This window comes from Peromyscus maniculatus, chromosome 22, assembly GCF_049852395.1.
Source record: "Peromyscus maniculatus bairdii isolate BWxNUB_F1_BW_parent chromosome 22, HU_Pman_BW_mat_3.1, whole genome shotgun sequence".
Taxonomy (NCBI): domain Eukaryota; kingdom Metazoa; phylum Chordata; class Mammalia; order Rodentia; family Cricetidae; genus Peromyscus; species Peromyscus maniculatus.
Genome location: NC_134873.1, coordinates 32,854,820 through 32,872,959, shown reverse-complemented (window position 1 = coordinate 32,872,959; position 18,140 = coordinate 32,854,820). Strand labels below are relative to the sequence as shown.

The 18,140-nt window shown below is 46.3% G+C and overlaps 1 protein-coding gene across 21 annotated transcripts in view; it reads right to left on the bottom strand.

The window, feature by feature from the left end:
* Kidins220 (kinase D interacting substrate 220) overlaps positions 1-17,244 on the bottom strand; it is a 92,889-nt gene extending 75,645 nt beyond the window's left edge. For 10 of the 21 annotated variants that reach the window (XM_042266994.2, XM_042266997.2, XM_076558698.1 and 7 more), the window contains exons 1-5: positions 17,069-17,204; positions 10,914-11,054; positions 4,752-4,850; positions 2,349-2,447; positions 532-630 (exon numbers count right to left, since the gene is read on the bottom strand). In XM_042266994.2, the coding sequence (XP_042122928.1) occupies positions 532-630; positions 2,349-2,447; positions 4,752-4,850; positions 10,914-11,021 (405 nt within the window). In that variant the 5' untranslated portion in view covers positions 11,022-11,054; positions 17,069-17,204. Of the gene's footprint in view, positions 1-531; positions 631-2,348; positions 2,448-4,751; positions 4,851-10,913; positions 11,055-17,068 lie in introns of all 21 variants that reach the window. The other 11 variants (XM_076558697.1, XM_076558700.1, XM_076558699.1 and 8 more) reach the window with 4 other exon arrangements.
* Between the last annotated feature and the right edge of the window lie 896 nt (positions 17,245-18,140).

The following is an 18,140-nucleotide window of genomic DNA, read 5'->3' as shown; positions in this document are numbered from 1 at the left end:
ATCCTCCATTTTAAAAACACAAATACTCTAATAGATAATTAAAACTAAGATGTGTTAAGCCTTAAATAAGCACATATTATCAACACATTTATTTTTGCAGTTAACATATTTATTGTGATTAGCCATTCGGCAAGATTAATAAGCAGAATAAGAAGTAAAAAACATGTACAGAAATGAATAAAATGTACAGAAAAGTAGAATGTATAGAAAAATGGTATGGCTTCTTGGTAAATGTTTTCTCAAGAAATTCCAAGAAAGGATGCACTCACAGTAAGACAAAAAGGAATTCACAATTTCCTTTTGAAATGCTACACAATTATGGTTCACATTAGAGGTCAAAGACTTGCTTTTTCACTGGAAAAACTAAGAAAGGACAGTGTATACAACTCTCATTGGGTCTTACAATGGCATTCTATACGATGTCCAGTATGATCTAAAAATTCTCTACCCACTATGCAATATAAAAGCCTGCAGCATTCCGGAAGAAAACTTACCATTTACATTACAAATTTGCTTTTTGTGGATGCTTACCAAACCAGTGACACTTGGGTTGGCACCGTGAGAAAGAAGCAACTGGACAACATCAGTCCTGCCTTTGTAGCACGCCCACATGAGAGCTGTCCATCCCCCCTAAAGGACAAAAAGTGGTGTGTGAAACGGTATCATACACAAGCAAGGAACACCTTTAATCAGGTCCTCTACGCACATCTTTGTAACACCATTGTGTTATGAAGATAATGGTCTTAAATCCTCAAGCTCCTCAGAAATATACGACAGAACATGAACTGAATAAAATCTGCCGAGTCTACAAGTGATCACTGCAAAGTTTGTGTAGTACACGTCAGTGAACTAGAGTCCTTCTGGCTGCTCACAGCCAGAGTGCCCAGGGGGCGAGGAGGAGGGGCAGGGAGGACTGCTCACAGCCAGAGTGCCCATGGAGAGGAGGAGGGACAGGGAGGACTGCTCACAGCCAGAGTGCCCAGGGGGAGAGGAGGAGGGGCAGGGAGGACTGCTCACAGCCAGAGTGCCCAGGGGGAGAGGAGGAGGGGCAGGGAGGACTGCTCACAGCCAGTGTCCAGGGGGAGAGGAGGAGGGGCAGGGAGGACTGCTCACAGCCAGAGTGCCCAGGGGGAGAGGAGGAGGGGCAGGGAGGACTGCTCACAGCCAGAGTGCCCAGAAGTAGGCAGGGTCCTAATATGTGGGGCATTTCACAGCCACACTAGGCACAGAAGTATCTTCCTAGATTTGAGAACATAGGATCATAGAAGTAAAGCCCTTGTGTGACACAATATACTACGAAGAGAAAGAAAGTACTTCATTAAGCCCATCAGCAAGTAATGTGTGCTGTATATGGCAAGGTGGAGGCAGGACTTCCTTCCCTGCCTGCTTGTATGTTAAAACTGACTTCTTAAAAGGTTAAACATCTCACAGAATAAGATAGACATGACCCCTTTTCTCACTTTTATGCCTTTCCCAGATCACGATCCTACAGGAGGTACATGACAACTATGGCCACGTCCTATGAGAACTGTAGCATTCCTGGACAGCAGCATGCAGAGATCACATTTATAAAATTATATATATTTTATATTTATATAAATTTATATATATATATATAAACATTCCAAAGACTATAACTTACCCAAAACATTTTAAACTATCTGATGTACCTTTTAATGCTGTGGGATGTTCTGTATAGCAAATGTGTTGCTCTGATTGGTTAGTAAATAAAACACTGATTGGCCAGTAGCCAGGCAGGAGGAAGTATAGGTGGGACAAGGAGGAGAAGAATTCTGGGAAGTGGAAGGCTGAGTCAGAGACACTGCCAGCGACCACCATGACAAGCTGCATGTGAAGATGCCGGTAAGCCACGAGCCACGTGGCAAGGTATAGATTTATAGAAATGGGTTAATTTAAGATATAAGAACAGTTAGCAAGAAGCCTGCCACAGCCATACAGTTTGTAAGCAATATAAGTCTCTGTGTTTACTTGGTTGGGTCTGAGCAGCTGTGGGACTGGCGGGTGACAAAGATTTGTCCTGACTGTGGGCAAGGCAGCTTCTAAAGTTTGATTCCAATGAAGTAATTTTTTAAAGTACTAAGTTATGACCTGTCAAAGGATGAGCTGAGAACTTTTAACTCTTCAGGAAGCTGGTGATGACTGTTCTAAACAGGAGACACTAGAAGGCTGGCATTTAAAACATTCTTGAGTCATTCCAACATCCAGCCCCAAGTTGTAAAACAAAAAGATCCTATCTTAAAAATAAAGTACAGACAAGGTTTCCTGTGTCTCCACCACTGCTGGTGACTCTCAGCTAACTAATGCCACCCTGCAGAAAACACACATACCATGTCACGGTGCTCCAGGTTGGCCCCACACTTCAGCAGCTCCTCCACAATGTGGATGTGCCCCTCTTTAGACGCAGATATAAGTGCTGTCCAGTTATCCTTGAAAAATATTCAAAATGTCACATTTCAAAATAAGAAACAACATTCCAAAGTGAGGGGTATGCTAGAATTTACATGCCAAATGAGTGTCCAAACTGACATAACGCGAGCCATGCTAAGCCTCCGTGGAACAACACAGAGCTGTCTCTAAGGCTTTACCTGCCTGCTGAAGGGGTTAAACCCAACCACCCTCACAACTGAGTTTAGGTTTCAGTTCTTGAGAAGGACAAAACAGGTGTCTCTCCCACAAAAGGTCATTTATCCACAATGTCCTTGTATTCAAGGACGAGGCCTGAGCCAGCCTCACAAGGTCTCAAGAAAATCAGCAGCTCCTTCTGAGTCATGTCCAAACTTGCCCAAATTTGTGGAAGTGTTTTTATTCTTATCAAAAAACGATAAGAATAAAGCTCAGCCAATTAAAAGTATACTAATGCAACTGCTACCTGTGTAACCAGTCATACTTGAGATGACCCAACTGTCCCGGAAACTCCCCTTAGCTGTGCTTAAAAGGAGCCTGCACGCTCCTCTCAGGGTCGTTGCCATTTTGTAAAGGTGAATGGCCCCACAAAGGCTGAAATATTAATAAACGCTCTTTGCTGCTACATGCTATTTGAGTCTGGGGTCTCCTTCAGCGTTTCCTCCGACTGTACATAGCGTCAGGACTATCGCCTGCCTGTGTCAGGACTAACAGTTACAGAGAGCAGTGTCACAGGTGCTTGTTCCGGCTCCTTCCTGGACTGACCACCAACACCTCAAGGGCGATCCTACAGCTAGCAAGTGTTATTCAAACTCAAGAGCCTGTGACCCGATGAGAGGACACATGCACACAGTGTTCAAGTACAGCCACTGACGGTGGGGACGATAGAAACCTTGTAACGGGGGCTGGAGAGACGGCTCAGTGGTTAAGAGCACTGGCTGCTCTTCCAGAGGTCCTGAGTTCAGTTCCCAGCAACCACATGGTGGCTCACAAACTCCATAATGAAGTCTGGTGCCCTCTTCTGGCCTACAGGCATACATGCAGGCAGAACACTATACATAATTAATAAATTTAACAAAAAAAAGAAATCTTGTGACAAAGAAAACTATGATCTCCTGTTTTATAAATAAAATAAAGAATTGTCCTAATTTTTATTTAAGACAGTGGTTCTCAACCTATGGGTTGCAATCCCTTTGACAAACCTCTATCTCCAAAAATATTTACATTATGACTCATAACAGTAGCAAAATTACAGTTATAAAGTAGCAACAAAAAATAATTTTGTGGTGGGGGGGTCAGCACAACATGAGGAACTGTGTTACAGGGCCACAACATTGGAAAGATTGAGAACCACTGCTTTATAGGAAGTGAATTAATTCAAATAATCACACCAGGAATCATAGTAACACATGCTTTTAATCTCAGCATTGGAGAGGCAGAGGGAGGTCTACACAGTGAGACCCTGTCTCAAAAACAAAAAATTCAAATGGTCACTCAAAGCAAAAGAATGTGGTTGTGTGAACCCAAAGTAAGTCTAAGAATCCCAGGAAATCGAAAAGAAACAGGATGGTGATTTGTCCCTGAGAAGAGTATCAGAAGGGATAATCATCAAACAGAACACAATCTGTAAGTTACAACTCCAGAAAACCACTTCACAGCACAGCTCAGACATAGAAATATTCTGAAGACACTTGATTGCACAGATATGAGCTTCAGGCATGCTATGTACAGAGGGAAAAACAAGAAGGAGCTGAAATACTTGGTTGCAAGCAAAAAATTCTCTCCTGATTAAAAAAATAATAACAAAAAAAAATGTAGCACATAAGGCAAAGGTGAGATATATCTCAAAGCACATTTAAAATGCTTGTCTGTTTGTTTAGAGGCAGAGTCTCACTATGGCGCCATGACTAGCCTGGAATTCTCTATGTAGACCAAGAACTGTCTATGTAGACATGGAACTGTCTATGTAGACCAGGCTGGCCTGGAACTCGGAGTCCCTCCTGCTTCTGCCTCCTGAGTGCTGGGACTGTGATAAAGGCATAAAGTACCACATCCAGCCCCCAAAGCACCATCTTTTTGTTTTGTTTTGTTTTTCAAGACAGGGTTTCTCTGTATAGCTTTGGTGCCTTTCCTGGAACTCACTTGGTAGCCCAGGCTGGCCTCGAACTCACAGAGATCCACCTGCCTCTGCCTCTGCCTCCCGAGTGCTGGGATTAAAGGCGTGGGCCACCACTGCCCGGCCCAAAGCACCACCTTTAGTCATCACTCCCCCACCACTTCCATGAACAGATCAGAGGAGGACTACTGAGCAGCCCATGCGTGCATACCAGATCTTCCAGGTTGCAGTTGGCTCCATTCTTAATCAGTTCTTTCACTATCTCCACATTGCCCTGTTCCGCAGCTATCATCAGGGGAGTCTGGCCGCACTAGAGACAACAGGACGGAGAGTTTAGCAACACGGTGTGCTCTCACTGCAACACTGATAACACCACACTCACCTTCTCACAACAGTGTTTAAAGCCCCAAATGTGTCTCCTGTATTTCTGTAATTGATCAACAACTTTGAACTATAAGCTCAGCTTACTGATGATCCGAAAGTCATGAGCTGGTTAGGGTACACAGGCCAATGATGGGCACTTGCCTCAAATATGGTATATGGCTCTGCATTTAATCTCCAGAAAAATAAATGCATTAAAGCCATTAGAAATGTAACTTTCTGGGACTGGAGAGGTGCCTCAGTGGTTAGGAGCACTGACTACTCTTCCAGAGGAACCAGATTCAGTTCCCAGCATGCACGGCAATTACAGACATTACAATTGTCTATAATTCCAGCTCCAGGGGACTCAACACCCATGGCAAAACAACAATGCACATGAAATAAAAGTATACTAAAAAAAAAAAAAGAAAAAAAGAAATGTAATTTTCCCACCACAATGTTAACAATCTGTTTTAGGCACTATGAGTTCATTCAGAAGCAGTAAATAAATACTACTATAAGGATAATGTAAGTAAAGAGTTAAACATAACTACTGGTTTAAACAAAGTGAAAAATAAAACACATAAACACAGGCATTCTTTTCTTTTCTTTTTTTTTTTTAAAGATTTATTTATTTATTATGTATACAGTGTTCTGTCTGCATGTATCCCTGCAGGCCAGAAAAGGGCACCAGATCTCATTACAGATGTTTGTGAGCCACCATGTGGTTGCTGGGAATTGAACTCAGGACCTCTGGAAGGACAGCCAGTGCTCTTAACCTCTGAGCCATCTCTCCAGCCCCCACAGGCATTCTTATAATGAGAGACATTAAATTATATGTGGTGGCCACATCACTCATTAGAGATTGAGGCGCCATGTATAACCATATTTTCCAAGTGGAAAAGTTTCTCATTTGAACATTAAATTTGATTATCAGCCATTCGAAAAAGCAATGTGCAATATGACTTCACAGAAACTGGCAGCATACATGAGACCTGCACAGGTTCAAGCCAGATGGGGGGCACCAAACTCAGAGAACAAAGCAGACATAGCTCCCACCTCTAACTAAGAAGTTATCTGCCATTGGTACCAGGGGGCAAAGGGAAAACCAGTTCTGTCCAGTGCAGTGTCCCTGGGTCTACTGTCTGCACTCCAGGCCAGCCCCATACCCAGCTGGACAGCCCCATACCCAGCTGGACAGCCCCATACCCAGCTGGACAGCCCCATACCCAGCTGGACAGCCCCATACCCAGCTGGACAGCCCCATACCCAGCTGGACAGCCCCATACCCAGCTGGACAGCCCTACACCCAGCTGAACAGCCCCATACCCAGCTGGACAGCCCCATACCCAGCTGGACAGCCCCATACCCAGCTGGACAGCCCTACACCCAGATGGACAGCCCTATACCCAGATGGACAGCCCCACACCCAGCTGGACAGCCCTACACCCAGCTGGACAGCCCTACACCCAGCTGGACAGCCCCATACCCAGCTGGACAGCCCTACACCCAGCTGGACAGCCCTACACCCAGATGGACAGCCCCATACCCAGCTGGACAGCCCTACACCCAGCTGGACAGCCCTACACCCAGCTGGACAGCCCCATACCCAGCTGGACAGCCCCATACCCAGCTGGACAGCCCTACACCCAGCTGGACAGCCCCATACCCAGCTGGACAGCCCTACACCCAGCTGGACAGCCCCATACCCAGCTGGACAGCCCTATACCCAGCTGGACAGCCCTACACCCAGCTGAACAACCCCATACCCAGCTGGACATGGCCAACACAAAAGTAACTCAATGGTATTTGTGGACTTTTTGTTTACTTTGCTTTGTTCTTTTGTTTTTGGACCCGGTTGGCCTTTTGCCTGTTCATCTTGATTTTTGCTTTTGTGGGATGTTTTGTTTCCTGCGGGTGTTTTTGTTTGTTTGTTTGTTTGTTTGTTGCTATTTCTTAGTTGTTTTGAAAGAAAAAAAGAAAGAACATAAAGTTGAGTGGATAGGAAGGCAGAAAGGATCTGGGAAGAGTTGGGGGGGCAGAACACAATCAAAAATACTGTATGAAAAAATGTGATTAAAAAAGAATTCATTACAAAAGCAATGTACACATCACTATTTGTTAAGCAGATTAACTTAAAACATTTATGATTCTAAGTCATGATGGCAGACATCACTTACTATAATTACTATGCCACACGTGCCTAAATCAATTCTTTTTTTTTTTTTTGCATAATTCCTACAGTATCCCTCTCCTGTCAAGATTAACGGCTACACATCAAGTATCATCCATACAACACAGAAGAAACTAAAGCCAAGAAGCTGAATCTGAGCCCCGAGGATGCATAAACTTTACATAACAGCCCTGGCTGTCCTGGAACCTGCTCTGTAATGAGGCTGGCCTTGAACTCAGAGATCCAGTTGCCTCTGCCTCCTAAATTCTGGGATTAAAGGTGTGCACCACCATCACCCAGCTCAGTTTTATTAGATTCCGAAAGACAGAAGAGTAACTTGTAAACTGAATCGTAAAGCCTATTATTTCTAGATTCTGCTACTTCCTGTTCAACCAAGGTAGCAACCAGAGCTCTAGAGAAAGAAGCAATTTGCCATCGGGGAACTTTATCCTTGCATTTGACAATGAGTCACAAAAGTGTCCTCCATACCTAGGCTTACATACTCCACAAATCACAAGCCTACTGCTTTCTCAACTCGGGAGGATGAAAAACCCACTACCCTTCATTATCGTTTGAATGTATCCATCAAAGCTCCTATGTTGGAAACTCAATACAACATAATATTGAGTGGCAGGGACCTGAAAAGGCAGATGACGGGAGCACAGGCCTGCTGGATGGACCAGTGCCATTACTGTGCAAGCGGGTTAGGAGCACAGGCCTGCTGGATGGACCAGCGCCATTACTGTGCAAGCGGGTTAGGAGCACAGGCCTGCTGGATGGACCAGCGCCATTACTGTGCAAGCGGGTTAGGAGCACAGGCCTGCTGGATGGACCAGCGCCATTACTGTGCAAGCGGGTTAGGAGCACAGGCCTGCTGGATGGACCAGCGCCATTACTGTGCAAGCGGGTTAGGAGCACAGGCCCGCTGGATGGATCAGCGCCATTACTGTGCAAGCGGGTTAGGAGCACAGGCCTGCTGGAGGGACCAGCGCCATTACTGTGCAAGCGGGTTAGTTGCTGGAGCACTGCGATCCCAATAAAAGGAGAGTTTGGCTCCCTTCTCGTCTCTCTCATCCGCTTTCACACGTCCTCTCTCCCCCACAGGGTGTCTTCTGCTGCTGTGATGCAGTAAGAAGGCTCTCGGCAGATGCCAGCCCTTCATCTTGGACATCCTAACCTCTAGAACTATGAGAAGACATCACCCAGCCTGTGGAATTCCACTACAAATGCACACAAGCTGACTGCGACACCTCTCCTCTATTACACCAAAGAAAACACAACACTCTACACCAACTGAACTTCTCCTCAAGGGGGTCCTCCTCTCAGCTCCCCCAGGAGGCTACGACCCGCCTACAATTCAACTACCTTGTTCTTCTAATTCCTAGGATCTTGTTTTATGTAAATCAGACCTACACAATCACTGCCCCTAAAGCAGTTATCTCTTAAATGACTATTTGTCTTCTTCTAATAATTACAGTAAAAGCAAAGCATTTTGAAATCCTCTCTTGAAATTCCTTTTAGAGTGTTTATAAACACACAACAAAATTCATCTCTTAAAGTCTTGTTTCATTTTCTTAGTCAGAATGCCCAGTCTCAATATAACCTATCACCCAGGCCCACTCCACCCCAGGAAAGGTGACCTTGCTCTTCCCAAGAATCAAGACACCAAAGCTGATGACTGCTATGGAACTATTCATAAGCTGAGACTTATCTAGTTCATAAATAAAACAAAAGAGGCAAAGAACCCAAATACACAGTTTGTGGTCAACTATATGCTAAAAACACACATATAATTTTATTTCACTGATCTAATATTTAAGAATCCTTTTCAAGAATGGTGACCAAGGGCTGTGGAGACCTGAGTCAGAGCCCCAGGACCCACATGGTGGAAGGAGAGAACCTACTTCTGCAAGCTGTCTTAGGATTCCCAGTTGGGTAACATGGCACACACACATACACACACAATAAATAAAATGCAATAAAAATGATGAGCTAAACACATTAAGATGAAGGAGCTTAAATACTCTAAACAAGAAAGAAGGGAAAACCGAACCAACTGTGAAATTCTAGATTATTGAATTGTTGTTGAAGTCTTGTTGAAGGTAGGGCCTCGCTCATGCCAGGAAGCATTCTTCCAAACAGCTATACTTCCCAGTTCAACAGTTTAAAATAATAATAATAATATTAATAATTTTTTTGTTTACTTTTTTGGGAGGGTATGACTATATAGCCTAACTGGTCTGAAACTTACTATGTAAACCATGTTGTACTTGAACTCACAAAGATCTGCCTGCCTCTAACTCTTGAGTGTTGGAATTAAAGGAGTACACTACCATATCCTGCTCCAAGATTAAATTCTATGAGAAGAGATGGCTCAGCAGATAAAGGTACTTGCCACCAAGCCTGACAACCTCATTCTATCCCAAAGACCCACATGATAGTAGAGAACCAACTCCTGAAATTGTTCCCTGACCTACACACACACACACATACACACAAATAAGTTTAATACAAATAAAAATTAAAAAGTATCCATTGTCGGGCTATGTATACAGCTCAACAGCAGTGCTCTTCCCTAGCGTGCGTGAGGGCATAGGTTCAATCCCTAGCATTGAAAAAGGAAGTGAGAGGGAAGGGAGCCAGACAAGCAGCCCTGCCAAGGATCCGGCTGTAGTTTCAGTTTACTGGAGCTGACTGGAGCTGAGAAAACAGTTCTTGGGGAAACCTCAACTCAGGGGCAACCAATCAGCAGGTGCCCCACAGTCTCCTGCTAGCTGAAGACAGCTTTCCCTACCCTGTCGCTGGAAAGTGCCTAACCACTAGAGCCACCTACCAGTCAGCACCCAGACTAATCTCTCCTCCCTGGAATTCCACTAACCCGGCTAAAAAGGAGCCTGCAAGCTTCTCACAGGGGGCACCATTTGCAACCCCAACATGTTGGTAATTTTAATAAATGCTCTTGTTGATTGTATACGTGACTGGTGGTCCTTTATGGGCCTTCTTGTGGATCCTAACAAAAAGAAGGGGCGGAGAGATAGCTTAGTGGTTAAGAGCACTGGTGGCCCTTGCAATGGAACTGGGTTCAATTCCCAACACCCACCTGGTGGCTCACAACTGTCTGCTAACTCCAGTCCCAGGGATCCAGTGCCTTCCTCTGACCTCTGCATGCACTAGGCATACATATGATACACATACATACATGCAGGTAAAATACCCACACACATAAAATAATCTAAAAATTTTAAAGTTCTTAAGATAAACACAGACTTGGACAGTTAAAATTTTATTATTCTCTAAAATGTCATATCAAATAGTTTTCAACCATCATACTACATCTGATGAAATAAGAGCAATGTTTTTGCCATACTATTTAACAGGAATATTTAAGGTATTTAAGGTTAACATTTAAGGTAAGTTTGTAATACTCTCTAAAACACGCAGCATCTGCAATCCCAGGGTATGTGAAATGGACAACTCAGGAAGATTTGAGACTTGACTAAGAACATATTCAGTCTGGTTGGTCTATCTGAAGGAAGTGGGGGACTTAGACACACACTATAAAGCTTCCTAGAGGCACTGTAGTTTTCAAGACTCAAACCTCCTGAATACTTACTATTTTATCAGGGGGAAAGTTCATAAGCCTATATTCAATATTCAACCATTTACGTTATCTAAAAAGTACATTCAAAACACAGACCCCAACAGATTTCCCACAAGAGCTTGCACCGTGAATATGTCCACTGAAGCAGAGAGCCACCTGCTCCCCACCTCCGTCCTTAGCACAGAGCCTTGTGCGGAGAGCAGTCTACAAATAAGGGAAGAATTTACTGGCAGCCTCACCTCATTTCTCTCATTCACATCTTTGCACTTCTCAAGAAGAGCTTTCAGAGCAGGAATATTTTCTTCCTCCACGTAATTTATAATACTCTGTGATATTAGAACCGACATTTTCACAGAAATCTATAGGCAACTTTATTTTACCTGTAAAAAACAAATCAGACAAAATGTGCATTTCTGGTTAGAAATAAACTAAGTTGTTATTAAACATCCTTCAGTTTTTACCCTTCGATGTATTCAGACACACCTCCAATGGTAGAAATATAAATATATAAATATAAAATATATATCCTCACCTTACCTGTCACAGTGCTGACAAGATGTCCTTTCCCAGACTCACAGTGTGTACCAACCTCAATTCATCCAAAACCCAAGCTGGATGCTACCAACCTTTGTCACCAGCACCCAAGCGCAAGGGAACTGGCACTCCACTGAGCCTATTGCTGACCCCGTCGGCTCGCATCAGCTCCAGCTCCACCCTTCCAGGGCCCAGGCCTTACCTGTCACTTAGCCCTCCCTCTCACATGGTACTGAATCTACTACATAACCAGTCTAGAACAGCAGGTCCTCCCAGCTCTGTCCACAGAAGTCACCCTGATCTGTTGTCATTGCCTCCGTCTCTACCAGTCTACAAGCCACGCCGACTTCTCTCTCAGCCTCCCTGGCCCTCTCTGTCCATAAAGCATCCACAGTGAGCTTCTAATTGAGCTAGCAGGGACTAAAGGGGTGCGGGTACAGACAGGAAAGGCCTCACTGGTCCAAGAGCACTAAGTTTTAGCTGGACCAGGGCAGAAGGTTCTGGAGTCTGCATCTATGATTTATCAGTAGCTTGTCAGGTTCTGCAGTCTGCATCTGTGATTTATCAGTAGCATGTCATGTTTTTCAAAGTAGCCAAGTGAGTTGATTTTAAATGTTCTCACCACAAAGAAATTATAAGAATGTGAGGTGATGAAAAGTTAACTAGCCTGAGTTGATCATTCCATAATGTATACACATGGAAACATACGTATATACAATTAGTATTTATCAATCAAAAATAACCCTTAGGCATGGATGCATCAGTCATTGGGAGGGATTATAGCACAGATCCCTGGGCCTCCTCTCAGAGTCTCTGACTCAGTAGGTCTGAGTGGGGTCCCTGAATCTGCATCTTTGACTAGCATGCAGGTGACCTACGCTGTCACTGAAATGTGTACCGGAGCCTTACTGAGTTGAACTAAATCCTTTTGCTCAAAGCCCTAAAATGGCTTCTCAGAGGACAGAAAAATCAAATGTTTTCACCTCAGCAGAGTACGTGGTGTGGCCGCTCACCTATTTAACACCTATAGCCTTACGGGCCTACACCTCCTCCTCAGTCCCTTCACTTTATGACCATGCCCCATCCCACCCAGGCATCTGTGCTCAGCTTGTCTGCTAAATCTCTCTCCATCAGACATGCTGTATCTTGTCCCTCATTCTTACAGGCCACGCTATGAGAAAGTGTAGCCTATCGTGGGATATAGGAGAGTAATAACTTCAGTTGGCCCACAGGAGCCCCGCACTCCTGCCCCTCGCCCACGTCCTTGCTCTCCACTGGTTTCCACCACTAGAAAAGCATCCTGTTTGCTCGGGGCACACCACCACAACTAGGGTGTAAGTCGGGAAAAGTAGAAACTCGGAGGGTGTGGAGAAGTGAAGGGGTGGGGTGGGGTGGGTGTGATCGACATACACTGTATATATACATTAAATTGTCAAAGAATAAATAAGCACATTCTAAAATTGTTTTAAATAGACTGTATTCTACTCAAGGGACATCTAAGTGTAAAATCTTCAGTCCTTACTCTGCCTACACTACAGATTCTAACTCAAAACTAATTTCAATGTAACACCTCAGCACAAAACTGCTGCAAGAAAGCACACTGTTTCTGTAAACTCTGATTAAGAAAACTGCTTCAATATAAAACTAAGCCGGGCAGTAGTGGCACACGCTTTTAGTCCCAGCACTCAGGAGGCAGAGGCAGATGGATCTCTGTGAGTTTGAGGCCAGCCTGGTCTACAAAGCGAGTTCCAGGACAGCTAGGGCTGTTACATAGAGAAACCCTGTCTCAAAAGACCAAAAAAATAACTAAATAAATACTAAAAGCACAGTACATAAAAAGGAGAAATCTGGTAGATCAAGGTTCATCAAAATTTAAAAAGAAAAACAAAAACTTGACCTGTACTAGGAGAACTAAATTGCTCCTTCAGACCTCTCAGGAGCAGATAACTTGTTTGTTTGGTTTTGTTTATCTGGTTTGGTTTTTGTTTCTATTCTTGAGATAGGCTCTTAGTACATATTTTAGGTCAGCCTCAAGGTAGATTCTCCTGGCCTGCCTCCCAATGACATGACTACAGACGGGTGCCAGCGGCCTAGCTGACTGACTCCCACAGGCTCCCTGCCCGCCTCACTCCTGCTGGACTTAGAAGATGGCAGTGGAACTTTCTGAGCTACTGAGACTTAAAGAGAGCTGATGCTGTGAGGAGCTGAGACTTCTGGGGTCTTCAGGGTAGGGCTCAAGTTTTATATGCAGGAAGGAAGTCTATTCTGGGGACCAGTGGGCCGAAATTATTATTGCACTATAGGAGTCCATGTAAATATGACCTTCTGGAACAAGAACTACCCGACCGGACAGGAGCACGGGAAGGGGGGGGGGGGGCCGGCGGTGAGACACTGCACAGGAATGCAAGTGCATTGAATTGAGAGCTGACGGACAGTCCCCACCTCAATTGTGCTGGAGTTCCGTAACTACACAGACCTGTCAGAACTCAAAACCACACCCCAAAAAGGGTACGTTCTGTAACATGCCAATTAATTATATCAATATGCCTTACTTTAAAAAGGTTATTTGATCCAATAATTTCACACCTAGGAAGCAATTCTAAAATCAGGAAAAACCGTGGATAGAAATTGTAAATATCACATAACTTCCTTCACAAGAACAAAAGTGAGAGTAGGAAGAGCACTCAGTGCTCCTGCCGAGGGTCTGGGTTCAGTTCCCAGGGCAGGATCCCCAGTTCCAGAGGAGCCTGCCCCCCAAGGGCACCTGCAGGCAAGTGGTGCAGTACGCAAACTCAGGCAGACACACAGCATCCACATTTTAAACCTAGGGGCATAAAAACTGTGACAAATTCACACAGCGGGTCAATGTGTTTCCAAAAACTACTGACTGAAAAACGTTTCTACCATATGAAGGGAGGGGGCTAGGAGCTACACATGTGCCATCTCCACTATTTAAAATGCACACACTGTTCAGTGCTAGTTTCCGTACAAATGTTACCTGATGCAGAGCACCGCCCCCCCAGCCACTAAGTATAAAACAGCTCTCACCCTCCATGACTATTACCATTCCATAACTCAGCTTTCTTCGAGATGGCCCTTAGCATGACTCAGCACACCATTTACTTATTTAGCCTGCCCTCCCTACCTCAGCAAAGAGAAGTGCCTGGCATACAGTAGAACCAACCCAATCTTGGTGGAATCGTGATTTGCCCATGCTCATCAACATGGAATGCCAGCGTGTTTTACTCCCAGCAAGCCAAAACACATCCTGCATGCAAGTCACAGCTACAGCGTCAAAGTCCACAATGGTTTAGACCTGGATCTCTTCGAGCTTAAAGGCTACCTCCACCCCCCTATCTCCAGAACCTATTACAGGCCTACAGCAAGCAGAATCTCGTGAGAGAATTGTCAAGTTGAGGGACGACATAGGCACATACAGGATGCTCCTTCTCGGGGAGGGAGGGAGGCCTTTGTCCAGACAGGCCCCTTTGCCACCCTCAAGAGCATAGTCTCCACCATGAGCCGCAGGCCGGGCCATGTAAACGATCTGTACATGTCATGCTCGAAAGATAAGCAGGGCCAGTCCAGAGCTGGACTTAAAACTGTGCCTGTCACTATGGATGATGCGTAAGATGGCAGCCATCAGAGAATGAGAGAATGACAACTTACCGACATGAACAGAGAAGGCCCCTTCCTAAGGGAACCAGTGTGGCCTCTGAGTAACAGCAGATCACAAAGCTACGTGGTATCCTGACCTCTCCTCACCCCTGTAAGCGCCCTTTCCCTACATTTCTGCTCATGTCTTCTAAACATTCAGGAATTCAGTGAAAAAAAAAAAAAACAAAACCAACATTCTTCAGCAAAAGCTAAAAGAGGGGATGATGCTCAAATAGAATCATAGAAAACTTAATTTAGCAGTGTAGTATACACAACCCAGAATAGAAGAAGAAGAAGAAGAAGAAGAAGAAGAAGAAGAAGAAGAAGAAGAAGAAGAAGAAGAAGAAGAAGAAGAAGAAGGAGAAGAAGAAGAAGAAGAACCAGAACTGTAGGCATGAGTTAGGGGCCAAAAAAGGAGCCTACAGGAAAGGGGTCAGGCAGAAGAAATGGAAAAGAAATGGAAGACATTAAGTTCAACAAAATAAAACACCCAATATTTGAATTTCTAGTTGAACAAATATCCAGAGACATTCTAGATGGAAAAAATAAGAGTAAGCCATGTGACTCGGAAAGAAAAATGGGTGTCAGTGTTAGGTATTGCCAAGAACCCCAGCAAAAGAGCACCTATGCTTGCTACAAGCTGGAGAGGGAGAGAAAAGGGAGGGGGAGGGGGGGAGAGCACAGGAGGAGGGGCAGCACATATCTCTCCACATGCATCTGCCCCCTTCCCACCACCCAGCCTGGGCACTGACTCGGGCCACTGTGAACACTTACGTGTCCTTAAAGAGCTGAATTGGAGCCTGATGTAGACACACAACACACAGCACAAGCCTTTAACCCCTGCACCTGGGAGGCAGAGACAAGCTGGTCTCTGTCAGTTCCAAGCAGACCAGGGCCACATATTAAGACACGGTCAAAGTCGGTCCGTGGTGGCCCATGCCTTTGATCCCTGCACTCGGGAAGCAGAGGCAGGCGAATCTCTGTGAGTTTGAGGCCAGCCTGGTCTACAAAGTGAGTTCCAGGACAGGCTCCGAAACCCTGTCTGGGGGTGGGTGTGGGTGTGGGTGTGGGTGGGGGGACCCTTATGGAAAGGAAAGGAAAGAAGGAAAAAGGAAGAAAAGAGGAATTCCGGAAACGAGATCCCAATGAGGAGTTTGAAAACCATTCTCAGGCTGTTTAAAACGATACTCAAACTGGTGTGCACATCATTTATTTGCAAAGCATGTCGAAAACTGTATACCGCACCCTTACCCAGAGAATCCTATCTTGGGAGACCTGTGGTGGAGCTCAGAAACAGATTTTTTTTTTAACAAGGACCCAAAAATGAGTCTGAAAAAGTAGCCTGTCGGGGTAAGGCTTGAGAACAAAGAAACACACCTTGCCACAGCACTTTCCAATCTTGTCTCTGCACCAGACACCCAACCGCCCTTTAAAAAAAAAAAAAATGTGTGAATCCTTCCTTTTAATGAAGTCGTTTTTCGTGGTGCCGAAATATGAGCAGGGGCCAACCTATCAGAATCACCTCCAAGAGGCTTTCCCGCAGCCACACCCCACACACAGCAAAGGAAATCTCTGAACAGCCCAGAACGGTGCATTTTTAGCAAGCGTCCTCTAGGGAGCAGAGAGCTCCACACACAGTTATTAACAAGAAAAAAATGTTCTAAAACGGCTTAAACCTTTCAATACGTGAAGACAAGCTGGGGAGAAAAAAAAGGAAGGAAGAAAGAAAAGAAAAATACAAATCCCTCCACTGCTGGCTGACAAAGCAAACATGGACGCGTCCTAAGCAGGGGTGTTTTGCAAGGCGTTTTTAAAAGCCCAGCCCGGGACAATGGGGCCGTGGGTTCCGCGACGAGAGCGCTGGAGAAAACACCACCATCTCCTCCCCGGACAGCCAGAAGAAACGGGGACGGTCAGCCTGGGCGGCACCTGCGGAGGGGACTCACGGGCCGATGATGGGTGTGACAGCCAGGAAAGCAGCCTGGGCCCGGAGTCCCCGCCGGTGCCCGCCGGTGCCCGCCGCCCCGGAGCGCCCGCGTTCCGCTCCCCGGACCGCAGCGACCTCGCCCTCTGGGCCCCCGACGGCCCGCACCGGCCTCGGGTCACCCGCCCTCTCCCCGGAGCCGCTCGCAGGCTCGCCCGCCCCGGACCCTTCGCTGCCCTCCCTCCCCCGGCCTCGCCGCTCCCCACCCCCAGCACTGACCGTGTCACAGCCTGGCCGAGGACGGCGCCCCCGGCTCGGCAGAACCGGCTCGCCGCGCCGCCGAGGACCTTGTCAGAGGACGCGACGCCCGGAGCGCGCAGCCACCAGCGCGGTGCCCGTACCACGCCCGGCGGCCATGTTCCGGAGGACGCTCAGGAACTGACAGGTCACGTGGGGGTGCGCGGTGGGCGGGGCTGCGGAGGCTCCGCCTCCCGGAGGGCGGGGTCGGAGGCGCGGCAGGTGCTTCCCGGCGGCGCGGGACACCTTTCCTCTGTTTAGATTTAGCTCAGTGGTAGAGCCCTCGCCTAGCAAGCGCAAGGCCCTGGGTTCGGTCCTTGCCTCCAGGGGAAAAAAAAAGGGGGGGGGATGGAGACTTTGATTGGTAGATTTGGGCTTAGATGTTCTATTGGTTTTGTCTGAAACAGAGTCAAGTAGCGCAGGCAGGCCTCAAACTCACTAGGTAGCCAAGGATGACCTTCAGCTCCAGATCCTGCCCCCACCTCCCAGCCGACCTGTGCCAGCCACCACACCCAGCTAAAGGCGTGTATTTTTCACAAGTGCCCCAGGCCATATTTTTCCCTGTCATTCACTTTTATGAAAGTCAACTTACAACCCATGCCTGGCAGGATAAGCAGTCATTCAGAGAAATAAACCACAATTACGGCTTTGGAAGCGACTGCCTACTCTCACCAACGAAGGCAGCTCAGTTCCTCCTTCTGGGGCCCGGGTGACAGATGTCTGTCTGCCTTCTGGTGTCTGCGACTTACATTCTCCATTATCTCAAGAGTGCTCTGCCTCTGGACCCTCCTCCCTCCCGCTCTCTGAGGACCCACCCTCTCCCCCAGGGCCCCTCCCACCTCTGCAGAAAGTGTCTCTGGAAGGTCACCGAATGCCATGGATGATCCCTGTCCACCTCCGCTGGGCACCATCAGCAACCTCATCCTGGCAATGTTCCCTTCACAGCATCTTGTGACACCAACTTCCTGGTCTTTTCCCCGCGCATGGTGCTCCTTCCTAGGTACCACCTGCCTTAATTAGTTCCCAGCTCCAGAGTTCTGCCCACCATCAGTCT